This window comes from Xenopus laevis, chromosome 3S (assembly GCF_017654675.1).
Source record: "Xenopus laevis strain J_2021 chromosome 3S, Xenopus_laevis_v10.1, whole genome shotgun sequence".
NCBI classification, from domain to species: domain Eukaryota; kingdom Metazoa; phylum Chordata; class Amphibia; order Anura; family Pipidae; genus Xenopus; species Xenopus laevis.
The window spans coordinates 7,335,752-7,354,584 of record NC_054376.1 but is presented as its reverse complement, the minus strand read 5'-3'; the positions used below and the strand labels follow the sequence as shown (position 1 = coordinate 7,354,584).

Genomic DNA, 18,833 nt, shown 5'->3' with positions numbered 1-18,833 from the left:
CAGCCTCTTCCTTGACTACTTGGTGGTCAGACTGGTCAGAAACTGACCAGCAGGTGGCGCTGTTGGAAAAAAATTCATTCATATTAACAGCACATGTATCCCTTAATATCTTGGAATAAAAAGAAAATAAATAATGAATGTAAATGACAAAAGTGTTTGGAATAGCACTCTCATAAATTTTACATACACTTATTAAAAGGTTTACTTATCCTTTAATACTGTTTAGGGCAAGGGCACACGGGCAGATTCGGAGAGATTTAGTCGCCTGGCGACTAATTGCTTCTTCTTTGGGGCGACAATCTCCCCGAACTGCCTTCCCGCTGGCTATAATAGGAAAACCCCAGCGCAATGGCACTCGCGGCGCTTCGATTTCTAAAGTCGTCCGAAGTTGCCTCACGAGGAAACTTTGGGCAACTTCGGAATTCGAAGCCCCGCGAGTGCATTGTCGCAGGCGATTTTTCATTTTTAGCATTTTGGTTTGGGGGGATTGTCGCCACGAAGAAGAGGCGATTAGTCGCCAGGCGACTAAATCTCCCCGAATCTGCCCGTATGCCCTTAAATGAATTTCTAGTAGACATAGTAACAAGTATGATGATCCAAATTACAGAAAGATCCATTATCTGGAAAACCCCCAAGTCCGAGCATTCTGGATAACAGGTCCCATACCTGTATTTTTTTTTTAGTAGCAGCGCCACTTTGATGTACTGAAACACTTCCCAATATATACAGGGAAGGGGTTAATTAAGTGAGCCAGTTTAGTGAAATACAATGAGCTGTGTTGACTTTAGCATAGCTGTGGTTAAAATAAGGTATACACACATAGGCCTTTCTATGGGTGGGATTTAGCAGTAGGCTTTAGAAGAAGGTGATGAAGTGAAAGCTTTTAGCTAGTGAAGGCTTGGAATGGACTTGTCATCTCGTTGCCCCTGAAACAATACAAAGTGCAGCTACTCATTAAAAGTTGGCAGAGCTCACCTGTTTGGCAGAGCCAGGCTCTTTGAGGGGTTATTTCACGGGAGTCCAACATGTCTCTGCAAAACTCTCTTTGCCCTCCTTATAAAGAGATCATTCATGACAAGTCAAGCAACTCCAAAACCTCACGACAGAACAGAACTCGTCCCACGGACAGGCAGGGCATTATTCTACCGCTCAAAAACAAATCCAGACGGAATTATACAGGATGAGTATTAAAACCTCCTTAAGAGGGCAGTGAAAAGATTGTTTAGCAAAAGAACGTCAGGCCTGAATACAGGTAAGAGCCATAGAAGCAGAAACAATTCAAAGCTCGACGTTTGATATCAAGTCTGGCACTTGAAAAATGATCCTATACCGAAGGGGCATCAACTCAACACAACAATACAAAAGATCGGTGCACTGCAGCCTAACAGGTATGGGACCTGTTATCCAGAAAGCTCGGGCCCTTGGTTTTTTCTGGATAAGGGGTCTTTCTGTAATTTGGATCACCATACTTTGTCTGCTATAAATATTTTAAACATTAAATAAACCCAATGGGCTGGTGAAATACAGGTATGGGACCTGTTAGCCAGAATGCTCGGGACCTGGGGATTTCCGGATAACAGATCTTTCTGTAATTTGGATCTTCGTACCTTACATCTACTAGAAAATCATATAAACATTAAATAAACCCAATAGGCTGGATTTGATTCCAATAAGGATTGATTATATCTTAGTTGGGATCAAGTCCAAGCTACTGTTTTATTATAACAGAGTAATGAAATAGAGGTATGGGACCTGTTAGCCAGAATGCTCGGGACCTGGGGATTTCCGGATAACAGATCTTTCCGTAATTTGGATCTTCGTACCTTACATCTACTAGAAAATCATATAAGCATTAAATAAACCCAATAGGCTGGATTTGCTTCCAATAAGGATTAATACCTTCGTTTGGATCAAGTGCAAGCTACTGTTTTATTATTACAGAGAAGAATTTTAAAAAATTTAGATTATTTGGATAAAATGGAGTCTATGGAAGATGGACATTCCGTAATATGGAGCTTTCTGGATAATGGGTTTTTGGATAACGCATCCCATACCTGTAATTTTAAAACAATATGAATTATTTGATTAAAATGGAGATGGCCTGTATGACAGGTTACCCCCTGCACCCCCTATCCTGCACCCGCTTTCACCTTTCCGGGGGGGGGGGTCAAGGATGCTACAGCACTAGAATAGCTGAATGTATGGCTTTTTTTGCCACCCCTGGGAACTGGTGGGGCGCTGCCGCTTAAGGCAAGTTCAACTTGTCCACTGGGGTTTCCAGATGACGGATCCAATACCTGTACATGCTTAAAATAAGGAACAGAGGTGCATCCAGGAAAAAATTACATTATTAAACATTAAATTACTAACAACCTGCACTAAGATTGCAGACATGATGTAATAAAAAATATACAGTAAAAGGCTATAATCTTAATTATAGCCAAATATCAATATTTGAGGACTTGGATAAAATCATTTAAAACAAATGCATATATGTTCCCCCATAAATATATATATATATATATATATATATATATATATATATATATATATATATATATAGCCATGACTAGTGATGTCATCAGTTATAAACAGCAATGATGTAATTTCTGTCACATGACTCACTAAAACTTGTGTATTATAATAAATAAAGTACCCCTTGTTCAAAAATATATTATTATATTATATATTAGAAGTGACCTCAGAGTTCCATAACCTGTATAAAAGCTGCTTAGGAAATATATTAAAATCTTTCCTAAGCAGAAGAACATCAGAGCAGCCTCTTTCTTTCTCCTGACAACTTCCTTGACTACTTGGTGGTCAGACTGATCAGAAACTGACCAGCAGGTGGCGCTGTTGGAACAAAATTCATTCATATTGACAGCACATGTATCCCTTAATATCTTGGAATAAAAAGAAAATAAATAATGAATGTAAATGACAAAAGTGCTTAGAATAGCACCCTCATCAATTTTACATTCACTTATTTTAAAGGTTAACTTATCCTTGCTAGCCCTTGTTTTGTAAAGCAGTGAAACGGAACAAGTTTAGCAAGCACTTTCTTAAGCCCTTCATGTCCTCTTCTCAGCAATCTTCTAACAATTGCAACTGAAGCCGACATGGACCTTGCTTGAACCATACATGATCAGTGTTGTGACTGCCAGAAAGATGACCGGAAGGGGTGCAAGATGGCACCCGCCAACACCGTTCCGCTACACTACTAAGTTTTAGGGTTTGGGAGGAACGAATCTGGACTGGGTCCCAGTGACTCATACGGGCTTCTTTCTCCTTTAATACTTATTTCCAAATGTATATCAGTTTCTTTTTAGTGATGTGCAGGTTGACCTAAAACTTGTGGTGACCGGTGCATTGACCAACATTTGGGCGGGTTAGGTTTGAAATTTGGCCAACTGTTGCAGGTTAGGTGTTGGGTGTGTGTCAGACTGGGGACGTATTGTACATTCCTCCATTACTCTCGAAGTTTTCTTGTCTTGAAACCACAGATGAACACAGAAGTAGCAGGTATGAGTTGTCCCAACATTTTGTGGGTTAGGGTTGGGTGCGGGTTGAGTTTTTCTGACCTGCACATCACATATTCCTCCCTGCAGAATCGTTGCTACCGGCCACAATATAATGGGGGAAATGGTCAGTGACATAAAAGGTGTGGGTTGATGATGTAAGTGGGCAGGGTCCAATAGAGAAAGGGTAAGTTGGCCAAAATGGAAGCAAACTCTACTGTGCTACTTTATAGAACAAAGTAACAAAAATGCCCACATTTATAGGGTTCCTAAATTGTGTGGTCCAGGAGTTCTCTGGAGGAGGACAATTCTAAAGTTCTTTGTATGTCAGACAAGTTATAACTGGAAACTAAATTGAGAACCTCCACCAAATGATGTATTTAAATCTAGAAGGAATGTCAATCAGAGCTGATGGCATGCCTCAGGGTCACACAACAAAACGTAAGGACACGTAAGAAAGAATGGGGGAACTGTAGCATCAGTAATTACAGTACTTACAAGGTATGTCAATTATTATGTCAAGGTATTATCAAACTGAAATAACATTTCAAAATTAGTTACAGCATGTGATATAGCAAATGGCAACGTACAAATAATATCTACAAACCTTGTATGATGCAAAAAGGAGTTTCCAACTTTACAGATTGTCAGGAGAACGTCATCACTCAAGGCCAACGAAAAGCTCATAAAAACTGAGTGTGTTCAGTGTGTTTACCATGTGAAACAATAGAGATATTATGGTTAATCTCTAGTAGGGATGCACCAAATCCAGGATTCGGTGCGGGATTCGGACTTTTTCAGTAAGGTTTCGGATTCAGCCAAATCCTTGTGCCTGGACGAACAGAATTTGCATTAGGGGTGGGTAGGGAAATCATGTGACATTTTGTCACAAAAAAGGATTTTTTTCCCACTTTTTCCATTCCTGCCCCTAATTTGCATATGCAAATTAGGATTTGGTTCAGTATTCGGCTGAATCTTTCACCAAGGATTCGGATGAATCCCTAATCGCTAGTTCATCAAGCACAGAGCTAATCACAATTTCAATATTCATCTAAAATTCAGATCAATTAAAATTTTCGATGGGGGTCATAAAAACGTGACCTTGTAGTTATGCCGTTTTTGGTTCACATATTACAAAGGACTGTGCATGCAATACCTGTGTCTGATGCACTGTCAGGTCAACCAAAATATAACAAAAAAAGGGTAATTTAATGTGAGGCCGCCACTAAAAAAAGAGGCAGGGTAAAGCCCTTTATAGATTTTCACTGAAGCACAAGGTCACTTGCTGTTCCCTGGACTGGTTCTTCATTGTATGATAGGAAATAACAACTCCTAGAAATCCCAGAACTCCTTTTTTTTCATGTAACTATAGAAGGATGACTTTAAGGGGCAGATTTATTTATTTTTTATGGTCAAGACTCTCAAAATCGAATTGTGAATTATCCAAACTCTAGTTTTAATTTAAATTTCACACTCTGGACCTTTAAGAGCGCGAAAGAGACTATTCAACACCTAAAAGCTGGCGTGTCAATGGGAGAGGTCCAGGGACCAATGTTAGTAGCCTTCCTGACATTTGAGGGTTTTTTTCAGGGGAAAAAATTGAATTTGATTCTAATTCGAGTCGGCAAAATTTGTGCGAGTTTGAGATATTCAATTTTTTTTATTAAATTGAATTTCGAGTATATTCACATTTAATAAGAGTTTTAAAAAACTGAATTTGAAATTTGCCCTTTAATAAATGCACCTCTAGAAGTGAAACGCTTGTTGTAAACAAAGGGGCTTTAGTATTAAAGGAGAACTAATTCCTAAAAATGTATGTGGCTAAAAATGGCATATTTTATATAGTGAACTTATTGCACGAGGCTAAAGTTTGAGCTTGTCAATAGCAGCAATGATCCAGGACTTCAAATTTGTCACAGGGGGTCACCATCTTGGAAAGTGTCTGTGACACTCACATGCTCAGTGGGCTCTGATTGGCTGTTGAGAAGCTAAGCTTAGGGCTCGTCACTAATTATCCAGCAGAAAATGAGCTTCCCTGGCTGTAATATAAGCTGATGCTACAGGTTTGCTGATTATTCAATTCTGATGCTAATTGCACTGGTTTCTGTGCTGCCATGTAGTAACTATGTGTATTAATTACTAATCAGCCTGATATTGTGACATTTCTATTCTATGTGTACTGTATATTGTGAGTGGGTCCCTAAGCTCAGTAAGTGACAGCAGCACAGAGCATGTGCAGTGAATCAGCAGAAAAGAAGATGGGGAGCTACTGGGGCATCTTTGGAGACACAGATCTTTACTGCTAAAGGGCTGTGGTTGCCTTTGGCTAGTACAGAAGTATAGTATATCTTGTACAATGTTTCTAGCTACTTCTTTAGTTAGGCTTTAGTTCTCCTTTAATGGGACTAAATGAAGGAGCAGTATCCAAAAAGTCTAAAAAGGCCTATGTCATACTTTGGATGAGATTCAAGTGGAGCAGGGAACGTAGGCCAAATAAAGCATCATGGCCCAAGATTTTTATGGAAAAAACCGAAGTTAAAATGTGAATTTAAGCCCAATCACACTAAGGGCGCAAGTGATCACCTTATGGAGAGCTGGAGCTCCATCTGCAGCAGACAAAATGACATCAACCTTACGAAGGAAAAAAAATAGCTTTTTCAAATGCAGCAATATAAAAATATAGGTTTCGACTTGACCATTGAACTTTGCCCATAATGTTTATTTCCATGTCTATGAATGACCTATTTTATCACTTAAATCTAAAATGTCAGATTTAATCTGAGTTAGGTTGTATAATTTGTCATTTAACAGAGTGATGTCTCTTTCGCGGCTCAATAAATCAGCCGCCAGGCGGCCAATTCTCGAAGACAGTTCGTTAATCATGTTATCTAAATTCTGAAAGTCCTTTCTCAGCGTGAACACTTTTGGTTTTAAATCAGTGGCAAAATTTACAGCTTTCATGACTTTGAGTCGATCACTTTCCAAATTTAAGAGGCGTTCAGAGTTTCCACTGAAATTCTCTCGGAGTTGGGAGAGTTTTTCTTTCATCAGATCTATACGGTCGGAGTTTCTCGAGACGGAGCTCTTCAACGAAGAGATACGGTCTATGCTACCGGCTAACATGCCACCAATGCTCTCCACGGTTTTCTTCTCTACTTTGGCTAGTTTCTCTTCCAGTTCTTGGACTGATTCCATCAATAACTGAACATCGGACTCCAGACCAGATATTCTCCGTACATCCGTCTTAACTGCTCCAATCTTCATGGATACTTCCTTAGAAATGGTGGCAGTGCTGTGTTCTATCTGAGCCACAGCCTCTTGGAGAGTAGTTACATTCCCTTCAAGCTGATGTCTCTTGCCTGAATTAAGGCTGGACCACTTTTCAATGTTTTCAATATCAATTTTTAATTGTTTCACAATTTGAAGGTCTCCCAGATTCTTCACGGTTTCTTCGGTATGTTTCAGCTAGAGAGTGACAAATGAACCATAAATTATTATTAGGAAATACCAGTTGAGTTAGTACCTGAAAACGAGGTAAAGAGTTTGTTAGGTGTCCAGTATAACACTAGGGATAAACAACTGAGATATCTGAGAACTATCCAGAATAAGTCTATATTAGTTCCATAGTTTTGCTGCAATCTAGAAAGTATCCATTGTCGCTGGGCATCAAATTTCTACATTACCCTTATGAAGACCTCACATCCTATTGTGAGGTTTGTAGTATGGACTGCAAGACAAGTACACAAATAGACCACCATTAAATGAATTGCCAAAAAAACGGCATCAGCTTTGCATTGCTTTATATTGTAACGATGGAAATGCGGTTTACCTGCAGAATGGTGTTATAAGGCTTCAGTGGACTGACTCTCCAACTCACAGAGAGTCATGCACTTGATCTTATATTTTGCCACCCTTCCAACCTTACTAAGGGTGGCCATACACGGAGAGATCCGCTCATTTGGCGACATCTCTCCCCGATATACCCACCTTGAGGTGGGTGATATCGCGCTGATATGATCATGGGCCCTAGGGCCCAACGATCAGATCATAATGAAGGGTAACGGGCGGACGGATCATGGGATTGCATCAATGAACAGATGCGGCCGTGATCCAACGGGATTTTTAGTCCTGCCCGATCGACATCTGGCCGACTTTCAGCCAGATATCGAACAGGGAAGCCCGTCAGAGGGCTCGGTCTGTCTGCAGGTTTTATTGGGGTCTGTCCGCAGGTTTTATTGGCCCGTGTTTGGCCACCTTAACAATCCCTTCCCCCTATCTGACCATCACCCACTTTTCACACTTTTACCTGCACTATCACAACCATCTCTCTCCACCCACACAAGCTAATTTGATCCATCATCAGTAGTGGCACAGCCAATCTCTCATTTTAAGAACCTCTTCTGTCCGAATATTGCAGCTTCTCTCAACAACGACCCCCTTTCAACAGCTCGAGTCCCTTGCTCCTTCTTCCACCTGTCACAGTCGACCAGCTAAACCCAAACTCTGGCACACTAGTTTAACTCAGTACCTTAGAAGATGTAGATCAGCTGAACAATGCAATTTAAGTTTATGTTCTCCTGCTACAATCAAGCTCTATCAATAGCTGAAGAGAAGTGCTTCTCTTCTTTAATCTCCTCTCTATCATCTAAACAGAATGACTGTTCACAACATTTAATTCACTACTATGCCCCATCCGCACCCGTGACCCATTAATGTAACTGCCCGAGATCTTGCTCATTTCTAAAAAGAACAACTCAATCTCATTAGACTGAGCATACCATCTAACAACAAACTCCAATTTATTTTGCAGTCAACTCACATCCACTTTGCACTCCTTCACCCCCACAACACTAGGGCAACCTGCTCAAAGCCCCTGAACCCATACCCTCTTACCTCCTTATCCAATCTCTGGTTATGCCATTAATAACATTGGTACAAACCAGTGCTTAACATTCACTCTCTTCTCCCACAGAATGCGCCAGTGAAACAACAACTACAGGGCACCATGAGGAGTTTCTGAGACTTGAGAATGTCAGTTCATTGATCACTGTCCCTGATGCTTTTTGGGTACAAGCATGGTATCCATTATCCAGAAACCCGTTATCCAGAAAGCTGTGAATTATGGAAATGCCATTTCCCATAGACTTAATTTTATCCAAATAATTAAATTTTTTTCAATTTCCCTTTTTCTGTGTAATAATAAAACAGTAGCTTGTACTTGATCCCAACTAAGATATAATTAATCTTAGTAGGAAGCAAAACCAGCCTAATGGGTTCATTTAATGTTAACTTTTCTACTGTACTGATCCAAATTACAGAAAGAAAGAGGCTGCTCTGATGTTCTTCTGCTTAGGAAAGATTTGAGAAAGGTTTCATATTGTTATCCTAAGCAGAAGAACATCAGAGCAGCCTCTTTCTTTCTCCTGACAACTTCCTTGACTACTTGGTGGTCAGACTGGTCAGAAACTGACCAGCAGGTGGCGCTGTTGGAACAAAATTCATTCATATTAACAGCACATGTATCCCTTAATATCTTGGACTAAAAAGAAAATAAATTATGAATGTAAAGGACAAAAGTGCTTAGAATAGCACCCTCATCAATTTTACATTCACTTAATTTAAAGGTTTACTTATCCTTTAAACTTTATTATGAGGACCTGGAGCACTTATTCTTGCCCTGTTTGATGGGAGAACTCAGAAGAGGGAGCTGGAGCTGAGGGTAAGTGACTTGTGTTTGGACTTTGGGTGATGAACAGTAGAGGGTTCAGGGTGGAGATATGTAATTGTGAAGGTAGAGAGAGAGAGAGAGAGAGAGAGAGAGAGAGAGAGAGAGAGAGAGAGAGAGAGAGAGAGGTTCCCAAGTGACATGTATTTAACAAGCAACCTCAGAACAACCATTATAAGTGTCAGATTATGTAGAGAATTTGGAAAGCTGCCATCTTTTATTTGTGTTGTGATTAAAACATCAACATTCTTAGAAAACAAATATCCTCATCAGTCTATAAATATTGATATGTGCCAACTCTTTTGGTTTAAACTCTTTGTGTAGAAGCTACCTGTACGTAAAAATATATGTATTAACAGGAATAATAGGAGTGCACTAAATACATCAATCACCGATGAATATTGGTTTTAAGAGTTCCAAAAAATTAAGTCTGCTTATTGGCCGGCTCCGTTTCTTTTTCTTCTTCTATTAGCAAAGTGTGGTCTGGATCAGAAGGTTCTATGTATGCCTTTTCCTTCAGATGACCTATATCGTTCTGCATTTTCAGAATACTGTTGTCTATCTGAATCCTTTCCAGGGTGTTCTGGATCTCCAGTATTTCAGAGATAGTTTTGAGCAAATTGTCCTCTGTGTTGAAAACCTGGACGGTCAGGTCGTTCGTCTTCTTGTCGAGTTCCACCATCTCGTTGGACACCTTTAGAAGAGTGCGGATTGCCTTCTCAATTGTTGGTAAATTATTAATGCATTCTTCGACTTTGGGTTTGAGCTCAGCTAGGTTCTGCTGAACTTCAAGGTGAACGTCGGTCAAATCACTCTGCTCCTTTTCCAAGCTCTCTATGGCTTTGGTGTTCCAGTCCAGGGTCTCCTCAACACGAACAAACTCATTCTCTTCCTGATTCTTCACAGTACGTGTGTTTCTTAGGGTACTGTCCTCTAAATCTCCCATCCTCTCTTTGAGGAGTTTCAGGGACTGTTCAGCAGAATTGATCTTTGTGTTGATCTGGCTATGGAGTGACTTTGCTTTAGATTTCAACATGCCCGTATCCAGGGTTATTTCGTCCAGGCTTTTCCTCCACGTATCGGTCACGTTCTGGAACCTCGCATTTATGTTCTGCATCTTCGCCGACAAACTTACGTCGTTGTTTTGGATGTCATCTACTTCTCTTTGAAGAGCAGCCATTTGAAGCTGTAAGTGGCTCACTACAGAGGAGGACGATGAGGCCTCAGCAAGGATATCTTCTGTAGACACAAGCTGTATGTTTAACACAAAAAATGCCCATGTACTTAATTAACGGACGAAAGTAAATAAACAAAAACATTTTAGTGCCACACAGATCTCCAAGCGGTTACAATCAAGTGAACCAGTTTCTCAGTCTTTAATTATTGTGGACATTTCTGGCAGCCACACACTAACAATATTATTAATTGTTGAAAACAGTATTAGAATAAGCAAGGTAGGTGATTTTTTGCGAGTGAAAAAAAAATGTAATAGTTCATGCACTGGAGGCAATGGGTAGTGATGACTCGATAGTGGGGAAGTGATGTCACATGGGGCAATGATGTTGGTGAGACTGGGGTAGGGAGCTGTGTGTTTGAAAAGTGGGGATGGAACGTTTCGGGGGTCGAACAGTTCAGGGAAGCAGGCGGTATTAAAAATTTATGGCAAGTACATTTGCCATTAAATTTGTTACCGGGCCCCAGCCCTAATTTGTTATTTACTGGATGGTCTTGTGAAACACTAGTGGCAACCACTGTCCTTACCTTAAAGGGATACTGTCATAGGAAAATGTGTTTTTTTTCAAAATGCATCAGTTAAAGGAGATTGCAATCTTAAAGTAAAAAAAACCCAACCCCCCTATCCTACATAGACCCCCCCCCAAGCCTAGCTGGTATCCCTAAATCTTTACTTACCCCTCGGTGCAGATTCTGTCCAGCAGAGTTCATGGGCAACATCTTCAGCCGCTTCGGTAATCGGGTCTTCACCGGCGCTTCTGCAATTTCCGTGACTTTTGGCGAATGCGCAGTTGTAGTGAAACAGAAAATTGCTCCAACTGCGCATACGCCAATACGGCACTTACTTCCCGAAGATTACTGAAGAGATGAAGATGGCTGCCGTGAACTCCGTTGGACAGAATCTCCCTTCCCCCCCCCTCCAGCAGCCCATTAGCAGAACAATGGGAAGGTAACCAGATAACAGCTCCCTGGTAGATATAGTAACAGCACTCAATAGTAAAAATCCATGTCCCACTGCGACTCCTTCAGTTACATTGAGTAGGAGAAACAACAGCCTGCCAGAAAGCAGTTCCATCCTAAAGTGCTGGCTCTTTCTGAAAGCACATGACCAGGCAAAATGACCTAAGATGCACCTACACACCAATATTACAACTAAAGAAAATACACCTGTTAGGTTAGGAATTAGGAATGAATTATTTGCAGTGTAAACAGTGTAATTAAGAAATAAAAATGACACAATAAAAATCATGACAGAAGCCCTTGTGTGTTATAGGTGCTTCTTTTTGGAAGATTAACTACACTGTGTACCGGGTTGTCCCACACCTTTCCCAAGTGTGCTTTTCAAAAAGCCAATCCTTTTTGGGTTCTCCAATCAGAACCTTGTACCCAAACAGAAACACATGGGAAATGTGACAATGGACAGTGCTGTTTATTGGTAGATTAAAAGAAGAAGAACATTTTGGAGATCATAAAGCTCTAAACATGGCTTTTCGTTCTGTTTATTATAGAATGTGTAATGGACGAAACAGTTAACCCTACTGGTTTCTAAATATTCCCTCGGGTGGTGCGGAGATTCACTGACCTCAGTAGCTGGGACGTCTATTTCATGTATCCTCCATTCTCACGTCATCACACATACCCACACATGCACACACACAATGCCCAAATGCCTTATTATGACGAGTACCCCATAATTAATTCGGTTACACAGCTTTCACAGCGTGGAGATATTTTTAATAACTGTCAAGCAGAAAGAGAAGGAAAAAAAATACAGATATGGTAATTTATTATACTTTGGTCACTCACTGCTTAAATTATTGAATAATATATTGATGTATAGGTATTACAAATAATGGACGTTAAATGGGAACTATAGTGAAAATGTAATATAAGCTTCATTATACTGAAACAAGAAACTTTCTAAATACAATCAATTAAAAATTCTGTACCGTTTCTGAAATAATCAAGTTTATGTTCACTATCCCTCTCTCTCAGCATCTGTTTCTATTGATTCTGTCTTCATTCAGGAGTTGGGTGTCAGATAGTCACTGACAGTTAGATCCAATATATCTTATAGGGGGGCTTCTTTTCCTAGCAGATGAATTAGAGCTCAATTAAATAACGGATTCCAGTACAAACAAAATCTAACAAAATAACTGCCTTTTGCACAAATTCTGCATGTAGAGAGACATGATGTCTGGTGAGTTTAATAGAGTGAGCTCGAATACATCTTCTAGGCAAAAGGAGCCCCCCTATAAGATATATTGGATCTAACTGTCAATCAATATCTGACACCCAACTGCTGCATGAAGAGAGAATAAAGAGAAACAGATGCTGAGAGAGCGATAGTGAAGATAAACTTGATTATTTCATAAAAGATGCAAAATGTTTAATTGATTGTATTTAGAATGTGAATAATAATTACATTAAGTCAGGTCCTGTGCAGATCAGGGACAGGGGAAAGAAAGAGCAAGACACATAAGCAACTAAAGCACATTACAGAAGTACGTGAGAGCACAATGGGGAAAAAAATTATCAGGAGAAAAATGCTGCTCTGATGTTCTTCTGCTTAGGAAAATAATTAGAAACCTTTCTCAAATCTTTCCTAAGCAGAAGAACATCAGAGCAGCCTCTTTCTTTCTCCTGACAACTTCCTTGACTACTTGGTGGTCAGACTGGTCAGAAACTGACCATCAGGTGGCGCTGTTGGAACAAAATCCATTCATATTAACAGCACATGTATCCCTTAATATCTTGGAATAAAAAGAAAATAAATAATGAATGTAAATTACAAACGTGTGTAAAATAGCTCTCTCATCAATTTTACATTTGCTTATTTTAAAAGTTTAATTTTCCTTAAAGAAAAAAATGGAATATCTTAAACTCTGATTAATTTTACGGACCCGAAAACTCATACCGAATTCGACCAAAATGGATTTGAGATTTTTCAACGAAAAAAACTCGAATGTCAGGAAGGCTACAAAAATCTTCTAATTGGTCACTGGACCTCTGCCACTGACTTATGCATTATTTCGGCAGGTTTTAGGTGGTGAATAGTCAAATTTAAAGGGCCAGAGTATGATAGATCTCGAAATTCTAATTCTAATTTTTTTAAAAAAAACTCAAATCGAGTTTGGATAATTCCCTAGTCAAATTTGAAAGTTTTTAACCATAAAAAAAAATTCAAAAATTTGACTTTGAATTTTCAATTCAACCCTCAATATATCTACCCCTTAGCATTAATAATAGAATTCAGAAGAAATAGAGTGGCCTAAGAGTGCTCTCTACTGACCAAAAAGTGAATTATTCATAGAACTGTAAGGAGCTGTGGAAGATCTGTTACAGAGTTTATGATATCTCTACCAGGACCCAGTTACAGTTGTCTAAAGTTTTGTGTCAAACAAAGTGCGTCAGCGGGAGAAACTAAAGGAGGTCAATCTTTTACCACTAAGAAATCATCAGTTCTCGTTCATAGTTTAGTTATTTTCATGCTTTAAAGGAACGGTTCAGTGTAAAAATAAAAACTGGGTAAATAGATAGGCTGTGCAAAATAGTAAGTGATTACTCACCACGAAAAAGAAGAGGCCCCGGGGACCGGAAAAACAAAAATTCTTTGGAGCAGGCACTCAATAAAGGCAAATCTTCCACCAGGCAATTGGTTCAGAGTGAAAAAATAGTTTATTGTGTCCACAGCCTTAAGCGTTTCGTGTTATGATTAGCTATGATTTAGTGTTTGTAACACAAAACGCGTAAGGACACAATAAACTATTGCCCACTCCAAAGAATTTTCAGTTAGCCAAAAATGTAATGTATAAAGGCTGGAGTGACTAGATGTGTAACAGATCAGAACAGAACACTACTTCCTGCTTTTTAGGGCATCTATTGCCCCAGTTTCCCCCCCAGGTGCAAACCACAGTTCAGGCATACTGGGTCACATATCTCAAAGGGATCTGTGCTGGCTGAGAATGGTAACTATACCCCAAAATGAATACTTGAGCAACAGATAGTTTTTATCAAATTAAGTGGCATATTAAGGAATCTTACCAAACTGTTATATATATTTAAGTAAATATTGCCCTTTTACATCTCTTGCCTTGAACCACCATTTTGTGATGGTCTGTGTGCTGCCTCAGAGATCACCTGACCATAAATACTGCAGCTCTAACTGTAACAGGAGGAGATCACCTGACCAGAAACAATGCAGCTTTAACTGTTACAGGAGGAGATCACCTGACCAGAAATACTGCAGCTTTAACTAACAGGAAGAGATCACCTGACCAGAAACACTTCAGTTCTAAATGTAACAGGAGGAGATCACCTGACCAGAAATACTGCAGCTCTAACTGTAACAGGAAGAGATCACTTGACCAGAAATACTGCAGCTCTAACTGTAACAGGAAGAGATCACCTGACCAGAAATACTGCAGCTCTAACTGTAACAGGAAGAGATCACCTGACCAGAAATACTGCAGCTCTAAATGTAACAGGAGGAGATCACCTGACCAGAAATACTGCAGCTCTAACTGGAAGAGATCACCTGACCAGAAATACAGCAGCTTTAACTGTAACAGGAAGAAGTGTAAAAATAAAACACAGAACTCGGTCTGTTAATTGGCTCATGTGACCTAACAAGTATAGATTGTTTGTGTGCAAAGTGAATCGTATGATCCCAGGGGGTTGCCCTTATCTTTTAAAATGGCAGTTTTTAGGATTTCCCAATGGCACATACTACTAAAAAAGTATATTATTATGAAAATGTTTTATTTACATGAAGCAGCATTTTACATATGAGCTGTTTTATGCAATATCTTTTTATAGAGACCTACATTGTTTGAGGGGGCATAGTTTTCCTTTAAGCAAGTAGTTGCCGGAAACATTAACAAGCATGAATTTTTTGGGGAAAATTATATAAATACCTTTCCAAACATGGCGTTGACTTGGCCTTCTAACTCTGACACAACTTCTGATTTTTTCTCAAGAATCTGATATTTTTCTTCCATCACTGCAAACTTCTGGGACTGCTGAAATACAAGCCTGGAACAAACACAAAGCATCATGTTAAGCAACGCTGTATAGTTATGTAGCACTTTAATGGGGAGTCAGAGACTTGTTACACTCATAGTACTCCTTCCCAGCATGACTGTGGCCTAGACTATACAAGGCTCTTCACATTTATTCTTCCACTCTTCTACAGTGAGTACTTGGATGGAACTTACCGCTACCCACCCTTTTATAACATCATGAATTATCCGGCTTGCTAGTACTTACTGGGTTCTATTCCCACAGGACATTAATGCCTTTCCTGAAGGATCTTAGCCCAGAGAAACCAATAGGGACCATTCAGGATAAATCATATGGAACATAGGGATTTGGTTAACCACTGCCCCTCTCCACTCCACTCACAGTTTCTGAAAAATAATCCATCACCTGACTTGAGTACAGTGGCCCAGGTAATTATAATTCAGATCAATCACATGATGTCCAAATGCCTTTATGTAAGACAACAGGGGTAATTAACAGAGGCACTTGTGAACCTACGAAAAGCTACACTCTTTTCCTAGAAAAATCCAGCATAAAGGAACAGTAACACCAAAAAAATAAGGTGTATTAAAGAACTTAAAATATAATGTACTGTTGTCCCACACAGGTAAAAGTTTCCTTTAGAAAGACTACTATAATTTATATGATTAGTCTGCTTTGTACTCATGGGGGCAGCCATTTAAGCTTAAAAAAAGAGAAAGGGCACACGCTACTTAGAAGATAACAGAGAAGCTCTGTAAAGGAATACAATTTTATACAACAGAGTGCATCTTTTATCTAGTTTGTATTCTATGCCTTTTCTCATTTTTTTAAATTGAATGGCTGCCCCCATGGCTACACAGCAGCTTGTTTATATAAACTATAGTAGTACTTATCTGTTATCTACTGTGTATCCTGTGCTTGAATGGCTGCCCCCATGGCTACACAGCAGCTTGTTTATATAAACTATAGTAGTACTTATCTGTTATCTACTGTGTATCCTGTGCTTGAATGGCTGCCCCCATGGCTACACAGCAGCTTGTTTATATAAACTATAGTAGTACATATCTGTTATCTACTGTGTATCCTGTGCTTGAATGGCTGCCCCATGGCTACACAGCAGCTTGTTTATATAAACTATAGTAGTACTTATCTGTTATCTACTGTGTATCCTGTGCTTGAATGGCTGCCCCCATGGCTACACAGCAGCTTGTTTATATAAACTATAGTAGTACTTATCTGTTATCTACTGTGTATCCTGTGCTTGAATGGCTGCCCCATGGCTACACAGCAGCTTGTTTATAAAAACTATAGTAGTACTTATCTGTTATCTACTGTGTATCCTGTGCTTGAATGGCTGCCCCATGGCTACACAGCAGCTTGTTTATAAAAACTATAGTAGTACTTATCTGTTATCTACTGTGTATCCTGTGCTTGAATGGCTGCCCCCATGGCTACACAGCAGCTTGCTTATATAAACTATAGTAGTACGTATCTGTTATCTACTGTGTATCCTGTGCTTGAATGGCTGCCCCCATGGCTACACAGCAGCTTGTTTATATAAACTATAGTAGTACTTATCTGTTATCTACTGTGTATCCTGTGCTTGAATGGCTGCCCCCATGGCTACACAGCAGCTTGTTTATATAAACTATAGTAGTACTTATCTGTTATCTACTGTGTATCCTGTGCTTGAATGGCTGCCCCATGGCTACACAGCAGCTTGTTTATAAAAACTATAGTAGTACTTATCTGTTATCTACTGTGTATCCTGTGCTTGAATGGCTGCCCCCATGGCTACACAACAGCTTGTTTATATAAACTATAGTAGTACTTATCTGTTATCTACTGTGTATCCTGTGCTTGAATGGCTGCCCCCATGGCTACACAGCAGCTTGCTTATATAAACTATAGTAGTACGTATCTGTTATCTACTGTGTATCCTGTGCTTGAATGGCTGCCCCCATGGCTACACAGCAGCTTGTTTATATAAACTATAGTAGTACTTATCTGTTATCTACTGTGTATCCTGTGCTAGAATGGCTGCCCCCATGGCTACACAGCAGCTTGTTTATATAAACTATAGTAGTACTTATCTATACAAACTATATCTATAGGAACTATAGTAGTACTATGATGTTCTTTTCCTTATTGAAATCACATGTGCAGGGAATTGTGGGGTTTGGAGGATGCAGGCTGAGGACAGATGGCTGTTGATACAAAGTAACAGTAGTCAGACAGCTCAGCAAAGTAGTCAGACAGATCAGCAGGAGAGCAGGGGGCTAGGCTTAGGGAACTGTCAGAAACCAATAAAAATCATGAAAAGTCTGCATCTTTTTTAATTGATGTATATTGCAAAGTTGCTTGAAATTATGTTTACTTTTCAAAAAGCTTAAGTTATGTTTGTGTGGAGTCCCCCTTTAAAAAAAGTGAAGAAGAAAACAAAATACAGTTTTATATTACCATGAAAGGGAGGCGCAGATGGCTAAGCAGAGTAAACACAGCACCGTCCTGGGCTCCGGGCACAGAGATCCGCGTCCAGCCTCCACCAGTGGCCCAGCCTTGACTTTCCCTTTAAGCTCATCCTGCTGCAACTGGTGTCCTGATGTCTGGCTACAGCCCGGAGAACTTCTCAGCTCCTTAGACGAGGCGCCTTTCTTCCGCTGCTTCACTTCATTAGACATTGTGACATTAACCTGTTAAGAAAGAAATAAAGAGCCTAAGTTGTTACATCTTATACATCTCAGTACATTATTAGTCTCATGCAATTAATAAGATATAAAGCCAAGCTGTTGGTTAGTGAAGTTTTTTTTTTTTTTTTAGCAGAGATTACCTGAACTTCCAACTATTCTAAAGCAAAACCCCCAGGAGCCCTGTCTCATTGAAAGCCTCTCCCTGTGTATGTGGCAACAGCTTCGAATTGAACATCCAATCAGCATCAGCAGCTGGGGGAACTAGGAAAGACCCTGCCTACGGGAGCCTGAAGGGACAAACTAAATCCTTCTCACACTGCCCACACACGACTTTACAAACGTAATATTTGTTTTTTTCCAACCAATAAACGTAATAAACTAATTGGGCTCCTCACCACAATTGACTCTGTAGTTATTGCTGAACTTTTGGTGTATAGTTACTACAGACTCGCGTCCTTGGGGAGCTGGCATAAGGTAACATTTCTAATTATTTACAAAAACAAAAAAAACAACGCGGTCCAGGTCTCTCTGCGTAACATCATTGGCTATTAATACAGAGATTTCTAGAATCTATTCTATTGGAAGAAAAGACGACTTAAAATACTTTGCCCACATCCACGATGGCCGCCGCACCGTCATATTTTC

The 18,833-nt window shown here is 39.7% G+C and overlaps 1 protein-coding gene across 3 annotated transcripts; it reads right to left on the bottom strand.

Annotated features, from left to right (window-relative positions):
* Positions 1-6,216: 6,216 nt before the first annotated feature.
* ikbip.S (IKBKB interacting protein S homeolog) lies at positions 6,217-18,790 on the bottom strand. 3 transcript variants are annotated; one of them, NM_001095227.1, is given in 4 exon segments: positions 6,217-6,983; positions 15,393-15,510; positions 17,959-18,191; positions 18,329-18,425. In NM_001095227.1, coding segments are annotated over 3 exon segments (1,074 nt in total). In that variant the 5' UTR covers positions 18,180-18,191; positions 18,329-18,425; the 3' UTR covers positions 6,217-6,248.
* Between the last annotated feature and the right edge of the window lie 43 nt (positions 18,791-18,833).